This window comes from Nicotiana sylvestris, chromosome 8, assembly GCF_000393655.2.
Source record: "Nicotiana sylvestris chromosome 8, ASM39365v2, whole genome shotgun sequence".
Classification (NCBI taxonomy): Eukaryota; Viridiplantae; Streptophyta; class Magnoliopsida; order Solanales; family Solanaceae; genus Nicotiana; species Nicotiana sylvestris.
Window position 1 is genome coordinate 54,313,920 of NC_091064.1, and position 15,525 is coordinate 54,329,444.

A 15,525-nucleotide genomic window follows, 5' to 3' on the forward strand; every position below is an offset into this window, starting at 1 on the left:
ATTTATATATTCATGCCCATAATTTTATCTAATTTTGTGTTGTTTGCTTATACAGCTGTTAACAACATGACTACTCAGTTGAATTCCATTGAAACTCTAACTAGTAGCAACTACAAGAAGTGGAAACAGGATGTTGAAATAGTGTTAGGCCTGATGGACCTGGACTTTGCATTGATTGAATAGAAACCTACTAAACCCACAACTACTAGCACTGCTGATGAAAAGGTTAAGTATGAGAAATGGATGGAGGCTAACAAATTGAGTCTTATGATCATGAAGAGATCTATTTCTGATCACATAAAAGGTGCAATTAAGGATAATGGAAATGCAAAAGATTTTTTGAGTGCCATTGGACAGAAATTCCTAGAATCTGATAAAGTTGAGATAGATAGCCTGATTGATTCCCTATCTACCATAAAGTATGACCTTGTAGGTAGTGTTCGTGATCATATTATGAAATTGGTTAACATTGCTACCAAACTGAATAATTTAGGTGTAATCATTACCGATGATTTTCTTGTTCACCAATCTCTAAGGTCCCTTCCTGAGCAGTTTAACCATCTTAAGACAACTTATAATGCACAAAAAGATTAGTGGAGTGTTGATGAACTTATTACTGTTTTTGTGGTAGAGGAAGGGAGGATCCAAAAGGAGAAAGTTGAGGGTGTAGTGAACTTTGTTAGTTCCTCTAGATCAGCTAATTATCCCTCTTATAAAAGAAAAAGTGAATCCAAATTTCATTAAAAGAAACATGGTCAGTCTCATCATCCAGGTGGTAATAGTGGTCATACTAATAAGCCTGGTGTTAACCAAGGTCAGTCTCATAATCCACTTGGTCCTCAAGCTGTAATTAAGAAAGAAATCAAGTGCTGGAATTGCAAACAAGTAGGTCATAAGAAAGCCGGTTGTCCTCTGAAAAAGAAATCAGATAATCTTTTGGATTTTGTTTGCTTTGAAACTAATCTTGTTCATGTTCCTTTAAATTCCTAGTGGTTGGATAGTGGTACAATTGTTCATGTAACCAATGACTTGCAGAACCTTGTAAGCAGACGGAAGCCAAAAAAGGATAAAACTAGTGTTGTTGTGGGCAATGAACTCAAAGCAAAAGTAGAGTTTATAGGGACATCTATTTTATTTTTTAAATATAATTCTAGTATTCATTCAGAAAATACTATTTTTGTACCGTCTATGAGACGGAAATTAGTTTCGATTTCCCTTTTGGACAAAGCTGGTTATTCATTTCACAAAATAATGGTATTATTAAAATTTCCTATAATTCACAAGTTGTTGCTGATGCCTTTTTAAGTGATGGTCTATATTGCTTGAATGAAACTTTTTCTGCAATGCATGTTGAAAATATTGCCCACAAAAGGTCTGCTATTAGTAAAACGTCTTATATATTATGACATAAGCGTCTTGGTCATATTTCTAAAGAAAGAATTGAACAATTGGTAAAGGAAAATATTTTACCTGTTCTTAATCCTAAAGATTTTGAAACTTGTGTGGATTGTGTTAAGGGTAAAATGACCAAAGTTAAGAGAAAGGGTTCTACTAGGAGCTCTGACCTCTTAGAAATTATTCATACTGATATTAGTGGAACTTATGTACCTACTTTGACCAATCATAAGTATTTTATTACTTTTATTGATGACTTTTCAAGATACTGTTATATATCTCTTTTAAAAGAAAAATCTGAAGCACTTGATAAGTTTAAAATTTACAAGACGGAAGTTGAAAAACAGCTTGGGAAGTCCATTAAAATAGTGAGTTTGACTGTGGTGGTGAGTACTATGGAAAATTTTGATGAGTCTGGTCAATGCATGTGGCTTTTTGATTTATTTTTGCAAGAATGTGAGATAGTAGCACAATATACCATGTCAGGTACTCCTGAGCAGAATGGTGTGGTTGAAAGACGGAATCGTACTCTTATGGAAATGACGAGAAGTATGATGTCAAGGAATAGGCTACCTGAGTATCTTTGGGGTGAAGCCTTAAAAACAGCTAGCTATATCCTGAATAGAGTTCCTACAAAATCTGTCTTGAAAATTCCCTTTGAACCTTCGACAATCCAAAACCTAGCTTGAATCATTTTCACATTTGGGGATGTCCAGCTGAAGTTCGTATTTATTCACCACAGAAAAGAAAACTGATCCTAAAACTACCAGTTGTTTCTTTATAGGCTATCCTGATCACTCTAAAGATTTTAGGTTTTTCTAATCTGGGTGTGGCACTAGAATCATTGAGTCAGTAATGCAAAATTTCTTGAGCATGATGTTTGTGATTGTGATTGTTCATGTGGTAAGGAAATTATATTGAAAGAGAAAGAAGTCATTGTCCCTGTACCTGTTGTACATGAAAAGTTGGTAAACCAACCTATTCATAAAGGGGAAATCAAGGGAACAACGACGCTGATCCCATAGTTTCTGAGCAAAATGTACACAATGAACACTCCGCAGGTCACAAAGATAAAGAAGGTCTGCCATCTCTGATGATTTTATCATGTATGTGACTGAAAATCTTAGTGATATTGGAGAGTTGACTGATCCTCTATTATATGCTCAAGTTATTTCCTCTCTATATGTTGATAAATGGTGTGAGACAATGAAAGATGAAATGCGCTATATGGAACATAATAGAGTGTGGGAGTTAGCTGAATTGCCTGTAGGTTTTAGGCCTATTGGTTGCAAATGGGTGTTTAAAACTAAAAGAGACTTCAAGGGAAACATAGACCATTATAAAGCAAGGTTGGTTACTAAGGGTTACAATCAGAAAGAGGGCATTGATTATAAAGAAACATTTGCTCCTGTTTCATCCAAGGATGCATTTCGAGTTATGATGGCTCTTGTGACTCATTTTGATTTAGAGTTGCACTAGATGAATATTAAAACTACTTTCCTAAATGATAGTCTGCTTGAAGAAGTTTACATGGTTCAACTGTCACTACCCTAAACCCAACCCGGTCGTGATGGCGCCTCTCGTGAAGACAAGGCCAGCCGACACACCTCCAATTCACTTAAGAAATTAAAATAATAACTACTAAGTCTTTAATTAGAATTAAAATCCCAAAATAAGCATTTACCAGTATAATTTGCGGAACTAAAAACCAACACAACCCGACATCGGGGTGTCACTAGTCATGAGCATCTAAAACAATACTACAAATCTGAAAGTCTACTCTACTACTAAATAACTGAATCAGAAAGGAAATAAGATAGAGGGAGGTTGCACTGGGCTGCGAATCGCCAAGCAGCTACCTAGTAAACCTCCGAAGATCTGCTGGAACTATCCACCCTCAGTAGTAGCAGGACCTGTAGCGCCCGAATCTGCACAAAGAGGTGCAGGGAGTAAAGTGAGTACTTCCAACTCAATGAGTAATAAAAATAAATGAGGACTGAACGATATAAAATCACGTTAAACACAACATTTAGTTATCAGAGGCATAACAAAAACACAATTTAACTATGAAATCTCATAGAACACCTTCTTAAGTAGTTAAAAAATATATAGGGAAACCAACCAGGAATAGTAAACACATAAGAACTGCCCTTCGGGCACAATAATCATCAATATCAGCCCCTCGGGCTATATCTCATATCACAATGGGTACCCGCACTCATTGGGGGTGTGCAGACTCCTGGAGGGGCCCCTTACGGCCTAAGCGCAATATCAAGCTATCTCGTGGCATCATAAACAGGCTCTCGGCCTCATATCAATATTATGCTACCTCGTGGCGTACAATCTCAGGCTCTTGGCCTCATTATTTAATCAGTATATCATTGTTGCGACGTGCAGCCCGACCCAAAAGAATCCTCACAATACAGTCTCTCGGCCTTACTCAGTCAGAATCTCATAAGCCCCCCGGGCAACAGTAAAATATGCAGCTCCGCTCAAAATATCTTTAAAACATCATTTAAGGTTTCTAAAACAGATTAACATAGCTGAGTTTTGAAAACATTGAAAGATATGGCATGGATGAACACAAGAATGAAATCAAACAATGAGGAAAATATCATTAACGATCCCCTAAGGGTTCAAACAGTTGGCACAAAGCCCAAATATGACATTTAGCCTAAAGTATAATAATATCAAACAATTAGCTACCAGATATACAGAAAAATAGTCATTCGGGATGGACTAAGTCACAATCCCCAACGATGCACGACCCCATGCTCGTCATCTAGCATGTACGTCACCTCAACAAAGCCGAACGTTGTGTAATCCGGGGTTTCATACCCTCAGAACAACATTTAAAATTATTTCTCACCTCGAACTAGCCCGAAAAGCTACTCTGCAACATGCTTGCCTCTCGAACCAACTTTCGAGTTCTCCAAATCTACCAAGTTCAGATTTTTATCATCAAATTATGCTAAACGAACGAATTCCAAATGAAAAATATCGATTTTAAGCACAAAATCCGAAATCAGTCAAAACCCGACCCCCGGGCTTGCGTCCCGGAACTGGACAAACTTTATACCAAAATGTTCTTCATCATCTCACGAGTCCGTACATATAATGAACTCGAAAATCGGAGTTCGTTTGACCCCTCAAATCATCCCTAGAAGGTCTCATAATCTCAAGCCCTAACTCCACCTTTTTACTGATTTTCATGAATTAAACACTGATATTTTGTTCCTTAATCACAAATAATCAAGTTTTAGGGTCCAAAATCCTTACCTAAATGAATAACAATGATTTCCTCTCTTCAAAATCGCCTCAAAGCTCTTTTCCCGTTCAAAAATGGTGGAAGTTAGGTTCAAAGTCGCGGAATAGCCTTTTAAAACATTCTGCCCAGGCTTCATCGAGTTGTACCTTGCGCTGTGCAGGATGTACATCCTATAACAATTTTCCTCTGCTGTACACCTTCTGCTAAAACGCCTATAACTCCTTGTAGAAATATCCAAATGACAAACGGTTTGAAGATTTAGAGACTAGACTTGAATATCTTTAATTTGATAGGTTGTACACCATATAATGCTTTATATATTACGAGATATGAGCTTCTAAAGTCGGCTCCATGCATCAGAATATTCTGTCGAATCTGCTCCACCAGCCATCTTCAATCGATCATAAATTTGATAAAATGTCAAAATCATGAATGATTTAACTTTCTAGAAACTAGAATGCAAGGGCAATAACTTTTATGGTTTGCAAATTTTCAAATTCTTTATATATTTCGAGATATAAGCTTCCAAATTCATCTCTGTGATTGCCCTAGTTGCTGTCAAAATAGCTTTCTGCAGAAAATTTCAGCAACTCTGTGGTCCGAAATTCATTCCGTTAACCTTCCGAAATCCACCCGAGGCCCTCGGGACCTTAACCAATTATACCAATATGTCCCAAAACATGATACAAACTGGATCGAGGCCTCAAATCACATTAAACAACGTCGAAATCATGAATCGCACTCCAATCCAAACTTTATGAACTTTGAAATTTCAAACTTCTACATTCGATGCCAAAACCCGTCAAATCACGTCCGATTGACCTCAAATTTTGCACACAAGTCATATTCGACATTACGGACCTGCTCCAACTTTCGGAATTGGAATCCGACCCCGATATCAAAAAGTCAAACTCTCGGTCAAACTTCTCAAAAACCTTCAAATTTCTATCTTTAGCTAAATGACTTCAAAATGACCTACGGACCTTCGAATTCAGTTTCCATCACGCTCCCAACTCCAGAATCACCATACGGAGCTATTTCTAGACTCGAAATCCCAAACGGACATCAATATCACTGAAATGCACTTCAACCTAGACTGATGAAATTCCTCAAAAATGCTAACTTCCACAATAGGCGCCAAAACGTTCTCGGGTTTTCCAAAATCCGATTCGGACATACGCCCAAGTCTGAAATCACTATACGAACCTGCTGGAACCTTTATATCCCGATTCCGAGGTCGTTTACTCTAAAATTTAGTCATAGTCGATTCTTCCAACTTAAGGTTTCTGAAATGAGAATTTTCTTTTCAATTTGACTTCGAACTTCCCCGGATTCAACTCCGACCACTCCTACGAGTCATAACACCTGAAATGAAGCTGCTCATGACTTCAAACCGCTGAACGACGTGCTAGAGCTCAAAACGACCGGTCGGGTTGTTACATTCTCTCCCACTTAAACATATGTTCGTCCTCGAACGTGCTAAGAACTGTGCTGGAGTTGTCCGAAATCACTGTCTAACACCTCGAGCCCCTACCCGTGCTACCACAACTCAGCTGGGCACCCTAGCTCGATCAATCTGAAGATATCCCTTTTTAGTTAAGCAAATAAGCCTTAGAGCCCAATTCCAACATCCAGAAGTCTCTGACAGGCCTGTTCCAACATACGCTCACCGAATCAATAATTACACGTACCTTAGCTGAATTCACAACTTGCACCACTTTATTCACAGGACCACAATAACATTCTCTAATCAAATTAATCGAAATTCCACGAATCTGATGCTCCCATTGAACCTCATGACCTACATAGGTCTTGCTCTAACTCTTACAATACCGCCACGACAGAAGAGATGTGTAGAAATTCATAACCAACTGCCGAATCAACAAATCATTGGGTCTATACTCCTGACAAAAACCATCACCTCATTCTAAACCAAGTAATGGTCTTAGCTCATTAATATACTTCATATAATCAGATTGCACTGACCCTAAATCCAATGATCTCGCCTCACCTAGTACAAACTGCTCAGGCAACAAGTCACCCCAGACAAGACCAAAAGTCTCATATGATGCCACAATGTGTCAATAGGCTGCCAATTCGAACGCGATATAAAAGGAAAACGAACTCTGGAAGGGACTACTCAACTCGCACAACTAATATGAACTTTCCTCAGAAAATGGGAAACAAACACACATAAGATGAAGTATGAAAACTGTATTTAACATCACACTGTTGTGGCGCGCAACCTGATCCAAACAACATACCCATGGTGGCATGCCACCTAATCCACACATAAAATTCACCTAAGAAGATGCACATCGAGCCAAATTGCTCATTACAACAAAATACCGAATATCAGTCACAAGCATGCTAAGTGCATAATACCATCTCTAAAGGGACATATAGCGCTATGAACTACAAAACTCAAGCACAACTGAGGTGCGATATACGATCTGAATCTCAAGAGCCATTTTGCTCATATAACATCATCTCTACGCGGAACCTCAACACATAAGCAATTCACCAAGCTGTCTCACAACTCACACGACGCAATATATCATTGCATGAAATAACTGACAACGAAATAACACCCTGACTACTCTTCCATAAGGAGCGCATTACTGAAATGAACACATCTAGCCTGATATAGAGCCCATATTCACATTTGAATCCATCCACAGACCTCAAACTGATTCTAATCGCACTGAAATAGGCTAATAACCTTTCAAAGGTCCATAATAACTCCTTTTTTTTTTTCTCATAACACATAAGAACAACCATCATACACGGAGTAATCATCCACAGTCCACAACCCAATACATCAAGTGCCCTCCAGGCATCAATTCCCAAATCAACGATATCACCACAATCTTCATATTTGGTTTAACTCTTCGACCAATTCAGTGACCACATGCCACACTTATACAAATTTCCCGTGGGGCACGCCCCCACAACCTTTCGTGACAGATAACAGGTATGTACATCCAAACCACCGGCCCCACTAATGCTAAAAAGCGATCAAGAATCCTTAGCCAGGATGCAAAGACTTTTCACAAAACACCGATCTCAGGTGACGCTGAAGGCAATACCCACTTACTTTAAACATCAAAACCCCTTTCCTGCTCATCCGAGCTCATGACATCCTTGTCAATACCGAACTGCAACCTTGATCCTCACTTTAAATTCCATACCACTCACTGTACCTATCATGCCAATATACGATAGAACACGATTTTCATCATAACTCCGGAACCGCTAATAGATTAATACTTCATCATATAAAAACCTTTTACTTAACTCACTTCAGGAGAACCATAGCAACACACAAGTGAATTCTCATAACCGTAGAATATGCAAATCTCCAAGTAGTGGTGTAAACCACTATAACCCTTTTGGGATCCGCCTACACGTAATAGGCTACAATAGTAGAATACTTCTAAATAACATCAATTACGGCAGCCGGCAAGCCTTACACGTACCGTCACAAATCACTTGCATAACTTGATCACGTTGAAGGAACTGATCACTACCACCCACATGCCCATTCTGATAATCCCTCTACGAATCCGAATCATTTTTTCATTTTTCCTCCCAAATGCTACACTACAAGTTCAAACATCCTAGAACATTCTGGGCCTCTTCTCATAAGCTGCTACAAAAGCTCGATTCTTAACCGTACCTATAGGCTCGAAATCATTAGGCACCACACCTTACCCCTTTGAATTCACTAAGACCGTTATTGAGAGTCACCTACTCTTGCTTGGTCCCGAATATAATCAACTCCCAGGCTCCGCTGGCACAGGAACACCCATCTCAATGAAGCACTCAGCTGGATCACTTCCCTTGTAAACCACTCTGTACAAAGTATAAATCCAGAATCTTCCCAAAGCCTGAACATGAGCCAGTAAGGCCAACTATAACACATCTTTGCCAATTCCTTTGTTCAGATACCACTCACATTCTTTTCCCTCAGCCAAAATAACTTACCAATACGCCGATAACCCGAAACCTCACAAGAAGATAACCATACAACCCAATCGTAGGCGGCGGGACTCTCCCACTTAGCTTGAAGCCACCATTACACAAATCTAGGACCCACCAAGATTCTTTCTTCATTGTTGGCATGCTCTTGCATAACCAGTCGCCAAATCCTTCGAAATCTTTCTGTAAAACTCTTTACGGATACTCTGAATCATTAACCACATTCACATGACCGATCTCTTTACCGTATGGCTAGTAGAATTCTTCGCAGAAGCTTCGCCAACCACGAGACCGCTAACCTGCTCATAGGGAATAACCCCTTGTGGAAATCACTCTCCGACATCTTCCAATGTCGCTGCATGAGGTACAATCACTATGGCATCAATAACCCCTCCTGAGCTCGTGCTCCTTCACCAGCTGCACAAGTCCATTCACTCCTCGTGGACATCAACTAGATGTGCGACAATATCCTCTAATTCAAAGTTATGTTGTACCCTCCTTCATATCAAGTAGCTCCTTTCCATCATATCAAGTCTCCCGCCGTACAATAGTTGATATTTCAAATTAAGTCCGTAGACCCAGCCACTGAATCCACATACTGCTTTTTCACTCTCCCACCTTGGGCAGTCTCACTTCTTTAAGAAACTACTCTACCTTCACTTCTTACATCGGGCCTTCTGGAAGTTTAACCACTGCATGAAATTCCCCACACGTCCTTCCTCATCCTTTGCTGCTCAGCTAATGCCTTAGATCGAAATTTATCTCGGTAGCATTTGAACCAATAGACCACGACTCACTTTTAAACCTTTCCGAAGATCATCTTTCTTGAGCCGTCAGTATTAGGAATACACATTCAATCTTGAACCACCGCACCCCGCGATCTTTGACAGCCATTTCTCCAATATTATTTCACAATATCTTGCCCCAAAGGCGAATAGCAGAAGACCATAACACCGACGAACTTAACACATTCAATCGAGGACGACGATACCACGTCGTAGATGAAAGTTCCACCACACTTGAAAACACCAAGTCTCGTTACTCCATCGATCCAAATTTGGACATGCATAGGCCAATTGCTTTTCCCCCTTCGGAGATGAAATACCAAATCTCAGAATCATGCACTGAGAAAACTCCCTTCCAAATCATTCACTGCCCCACATATAGGCAAGTATCCTACTATCATATTGACACTGTGCAATAACCAATCATGAGCAATCATAGTGATCTATGCATAGTTTCAAAGCTCTTAGGAATACTGTTACTGAGCTGAAATGACAAGATATTCTCCCGTAAGGCAACGACAATAGCTCAATCAACAATATTGGGAGAAACATCCCACACCACATCTGTAGTGCCATTACAATCCTTCAATTCTCGATTTATAACCAGCGGTTCGCGTCGCGTAAGATTGAGTAGGAAGGAACCAAGGGCATAAGCTTCAAGGAATCAGATCGCACGATGAGGAATCAAGAAGGGAATTACTCCTAACAGCCCTATAGCCTCCCGAAGATAAGTACTGACGTTTCCGTACTAATCCGCGAGACTCTACTAGACTTGCTCATGACTCGTGAGACCTAAGGGAACCTAGTGCTCTGATACCAACTTGTCACGACCCTAAACCCAACCCGGTAGTGATGGCGCCTCTCGTGAAGACAAGGCCAGCCGACACATCTCCAATTCACTTTAAGCAATTAAAATAATAAGTACTAAGTCTTTAATCAGAATTAAAATCCCAAAATAAGCATTTAACAGTATAATTTGGGGAAATAAAAACCAACACAACCCGCCATCGGGGTATCACCAGTCATGAGCATCTAAAACAATACTACAAATCTGAAAGTCCACTCCACTACTAAATAACTGAATCAGAAAGGAAATAAGATAGAGGGAGGTTGCACTGGGCTGCGAATCGCCAAGCAGCTACCTAGTAAACCTCCGAAGATCTGCTGGAACTATCCACCCTCAATAGTAGCAGGACATGTAGCACCCGAATTTGCACACAGAGGTGCAGGGAGTAAAGTGAGTACTTCCAACTCAGTGAGTAATAAAAATAAATGAGGACTGAACGATGTAAAATCATGTTAAACACAACATTTAGCTATCATAGGCATAACAAAAATCAGTAAACACAATTTAACAATGAAATCTCATAAAACACCTTCTTAAACAGTTAAACAATATATAGGGAAAACAACTAGGAATATTAAACACATAAGAACTGCCCCTCGGGTACAATAATCATCAGTATCAGCCCCTCGGGAAATATCACAGAACAATACCAGCCCCTCGGGCTATATCTCATATCACACTGGGTACCCGCGCTCACTGGGGGTGTGCAGACTCCTGGAGGGGCCCCTTACGGTCTAAGCGCAATATCAAGCCATCTCGTGGCATCATAAACAGGCTCTCGGCCTCATATAAATATCATGCTACCTCGTGGCGTACAATCTCAGGCCCTTGGCCTCATTATCATAATCAGTATATCATTGCTGCTACGTGCAGCCCGACCCAAAAGTATCCTCACAATACAGTCCCTCGGCCTTACTCAGTCAGAATCTCATAAGCCCCTCGAGCAATAGTAAAATATGCAGCTCAACTCAAAATATCTTTAAAACATCATTTAAGGTTTCTAAAACAGATTAACATAGCAGAGTTTTCAAAACATTGAAAGATATGGCATGACTGAGCACAAGTATGAAATCAAACAATGAGGAAAATATCATTAGCGATCCCCTAAGGGTTCAAACAGTTGGCACAAAGCCCAAATATGACATTTAGCCCAAAGTATAATAATATCAAACAATTAGCTACCAGATATATAGAAAAATAGTCATTCGGGATGGACTAAGTCACTATCCCCAACGATGCATGACCCCACGCTCGTCATCTAGCATGTACGTCACCTTAACAAAGCCGAATGTTGTGTAATCCGGAGTTTCATACCCTTAGAACAACATTTAAAATTATTACTCACCTTGAACTAGCGCGAAAAGCTACTCTGCAACACGCTTGCCTCTCGAACCAACTTCCGAGTGCTCCAAATCTACCAAGTTCAGATTTTTATCATCAAATTATGCTAAACGAACAAATTACAAATGAAAAATATTGATTTTAAGCACAAAATCCGAAATCAGTCAAAACCCGACCCCCGGGCTTGTGTCCCGGAACTGGACAACTTTATACCAAAATGTTCTTCATCATCTCACGAGTCCGTACATATAATGAACTCAAAAATCGGAGTTCGTTTGACCCCTCAAATCATCCCTAGAATGTCTCATAATCTCAAGCCCTAACTCCACCTTTTTTACTGATTTTCATGAATTAAACACTGATATTTTGTTCCTTAATCACAAATAATCAAGTTTTAGGGTCCAAAATCCTTACCTAAATGAAGAACAATGATTTCTTCTCTTCAAAATCGCCTCAAAGCTCTTTTCCCGTTCAAAAATGGTGGAAGTTAGGTTCAAAGTCGCGGAATAGCCTTTTAAAACATTCTGCCCAGGCTTCATCGAGTTGTACCTTGCGCTGTGCAGGATGTACATCCTATAACAATTTTCCTCTCTGCTAAAACGCCTATAACTCCTTGTAGAAATATCCAAATGACAAACGGTTTGAAGATTTAGAGACTAGACTTGAAGATCTTTAATTTGATAGGTTGTACACCATATAATGCTTTATATATTACGAGATATGAGCTTCTAAAGTCGGCTCCATGCATCAGAATATTCTGTCGAATCTGCTCCACCAGCCATCTTCAATCGATCATAAATTTCTAATAAAATGTCCAAATCATGAATGATTTAACTTTCTGGAAACTAGAATGCAAGGGCAATAACTTTTATGGTTTGAAAATTTTCAAATTCTTTATATATTTCGAGATATAAGCTTCCAAATTCATCTCTGTGATTGCCCTAGTTGCTGTCAAAATAGCTTTCTGCAGAAAATTTCAGCAACTCTGTGGTCCGAAATTCATTCCGTTAACCTTCCGAAATCCACCCGAGGCCCTCGGGACCTTAACCAATTATACCAATATGTCCCAAAACATGATACAAACTGGCTCGAGGCCTCAAATCACATCAAACAACGTCGAAATCATGAATTGCACTCCAATCCAAACTTTATGAACTTTGAAATTTCAAACATCTACATTCGATGCCGAAACCCGTCAAATCACATCCGATTCACCTCAAATTTTGCACACAAGTCATATTCGACATTACGGACCTGCTCCAAAATTTGGAATAGGAATACGACCCCGATATCAAAAAGTCAAACTCTCGGTCAAACTTCTCAAAAATATTCAAATTTCTATCTTTAGCCAAATAACTTCAAAATGACCTACGGACCTTCGAATTCAGTTCCCATCACGCTCCCAACTCCAGAATCACCATACGGATCTATTCCTAGACTCGGAATCCCAAACAGACATCAATATCACTGAAATGCACTTCAACCTAGACTGATGAAATTCCTCAAAAATGCTAACTTCCACAATAGGCGCCAAAACGTTCCCGGGTTTTCCAAAATCCGATTCGGACATACGCCCAAGTCTGAAATCACTATACGAACCTACTGGAACCTTCAGATCCCGATTCCAAGGTCATTTACTCTGAAATCCAATCATAGTCGATTCTTCCAACTTAAGGCTTTTGAAATGAGAATTTTCTTTTCAATTTGACTCTGAACTTCCCGGAATTCAACTCCGACCACGCCTACGAGTCATAACACCTGAAATGAAGCTGCTGATGACTTCAAACTGCTAAACGGTGCACTAGAGCTCAAAACAGCCGGTTGGGTCGTTATATCAACCTGAAGTGTTTAAAGAAGCTGGTAAAGAACATATAGTATGTAAGCCTAACAAATCCATATATGGCCTTATACAAGCCTCCAGGCAGTGATACTTGAAATTTGATAAAATTATTACAAAATTTGGATTTGTGGAAAATAAGCTTGATCCATGTGTTTATCTCAAAATAACTAATGACAATTTTATTATTATGGTTCTATATGTTGATGACATTTTGCTTGCCACAAATGATTTGGGCTTGATGAATGAGATCAAACAATTTTTGTCTAGGTCTTTTGACATGAAAGATCTTGGTGAAGCCTCTTTTGTTTTTGGGATAAAAATTAAAAGAGATAGGTCACGTAGTTTATTGGGTTCATCACAACGTTCTTACATTGAGAGTGTTCTTAAAACTTTTAACAGGCAAGACTGTAGACCTGGTGTTGCACTTGTTATAAAAGTAGACAAACATAGCAAGGATCAATGTGCGAAAAATGAAGTTGAAATGAGAACCAGGAAAGATGTGCCATATGCAAGTTGTTGGTTGTTTGATGTACATACATGTTTGTACAAGGCCTGATATTGCATTTGTTGTTAACATGTTGGGAAGATTTTCTTCTAATCCTGGGTGGGCACATTGGGTGGCTGCAAAGAAAGTGATGAGATATCTACAAAGTATCAAAGACTTCATGCTTGTGTACAAAAAAGTTGATAATCTGGACTTGCTAGTATATTCGGATTCTGATTTTGCAGGTTGTCAAGACACTATGAAATCAACTTATGGGCATATTTTTATGTTGGCTGGAGGTGCTATTTCTTGGAAAAGTGAGAAACAGAGTATCACTGCTACATCCACAATGGAAGCTGAGTTTATTATTTGTTTTGAGACTGTTTCACATGCTGTCTGGATGAAGAATTTCCTTACTAAATTGCAAATTATAGATTTTATATCTAAGACGGTGATTATTTTCATTGACAACAGTGCAGTTGTATTCTTCTCTAAGAATAACAAGAGAACAAGAGGCTCTAAGCATGTTAGCCTTAAGTTTCTTAAGGTTAGAGACATAGTAAAGGAAGGTGATATACATATTGAGCATATTAGCACAAAATCTATGTTGGCTGATCCTTTGACTAAAGGTCTTAGGCCTGTAGTGTTTGATGAACATGCTAAAAATATGGGTATTTTAGAGTTTTTTGATGTGCTTTTGTCATGACTCTAAATCCGGACCCGGTCGTGATGGCGCCTCTCGTGAAGACAAGGCCAGCCAACTAGTCCCAATTCAATTTTTAAAATAGTCAAACAAATATAAAAGCAGTCTAACTATGAATTAATGATAATGAGTAGCGGATATACAACCCAACACAGCCCTAACCGGGGTGTCACAAGTCACGAGCATCTAGTAGGATATAAATACAACTGAAAGCCTGGAGTGTACAAATACAGTCTACTAAAATGAAGAGAGAGAAAAGCAGTGCTGCGAATGCCGACAGCTACCTTGCTAAACTTTGATGACTCTACCTCCGATCAGCCAAAACCCGCTACCGGGTGTATAAATACCTGAATCTGCACACAAGGTGCAGGGAGTAAAGTGAGTACTCCAACTTAGTGAGTAACAAATGTAAATAAAGACTGAAGGCAAGAAATCACGTAAAGCATACCAAGATGCTGTATAGAAGCAGTTCAAAACCAGTAAGAAAGCACTGAAGCTGTAAAAACCTCTTAAAATATCTTAGCTCAATTTAAACTTCTTTGAAAATGGCTTTTTCAACGGTTACGCAAATGAATGCAAAATAGTTAGAGCAGAGAAGCACAGAAATTTGCCCCTTGGGCACAAATACCATAGTTTAACAGGTAAAATGACAAGTAAATATGAAAGACAAACAAATAAAGGTTCGCCCCTCGGGCACAATGTCAACAACTCCGCCCCTCGGGCAATATCTCAGAACAATACCAGCCCATCGGGCAATCACATAGAACGGTACCAGCCCCTCAAGCAATCACACAGAACAATACCAGCCCCTCGGGCTATCACATAGAACAATATCAGCCCCTCGGGCTATCTCTCACATCACAATGGGTACTCGTGCTCAC

The 15,525-nt window shown here is 39.4% G+C and overlaps 2 protein-coding genes across 2 annotated transcripts; both read left to right on the plus strand.

The window, feature by feature from the left end:
* Nucleotides 1-2,499: 2,499 nt before the first annotated feature.
* On the plus strand, nt 2,500-2,874 carry LOC138875045 (uncharacterized mitochondrial protein AtMg00820-like). Its single transcript, XM_070153854.1, has one exon. It carries the CDS (start codon nt 2,500-2,502, stop codon nt 2,872-2,874), a length of 375 nt encoding a protein of 124 aa, XP_070009955.1.
* An 11,080-nt stretch (nt 2,875-13,954) lies between these two features.
* LOC138875047 (secreted RxLR effector protein 161-like) lies at nt 13,955-14,647 on the plus strand. Its single transcript, XM_070153855.1, has one exon. The coding sequence runs from the start codon at nt 13,955-13,957 to the stop codon at nt 14,645-14,647; it is 693 nt and encodes a 230-aa protein (XP_070009956.1).
* The last annotated feature ends 878 nt before the right edge of the window (nt 14,648-15,525 follow it).

Excerpts from the sequence above, each read along its gene's own strand:
- LOC138875045 (XM_070153854.1), top strand. The coding sequence starts at position 2,500 with ATGTATGTGACTGAAAATCTTAGTGATATTGGAGAGTTGACTGATCCT.
- LOC138875047 (XM_070153855.1), top strand. The coding sequence starts at position 13,955 with ATGTGCCATATGCAAGTTGTTGGTTGTTTGATGTACATACATGTTTGT.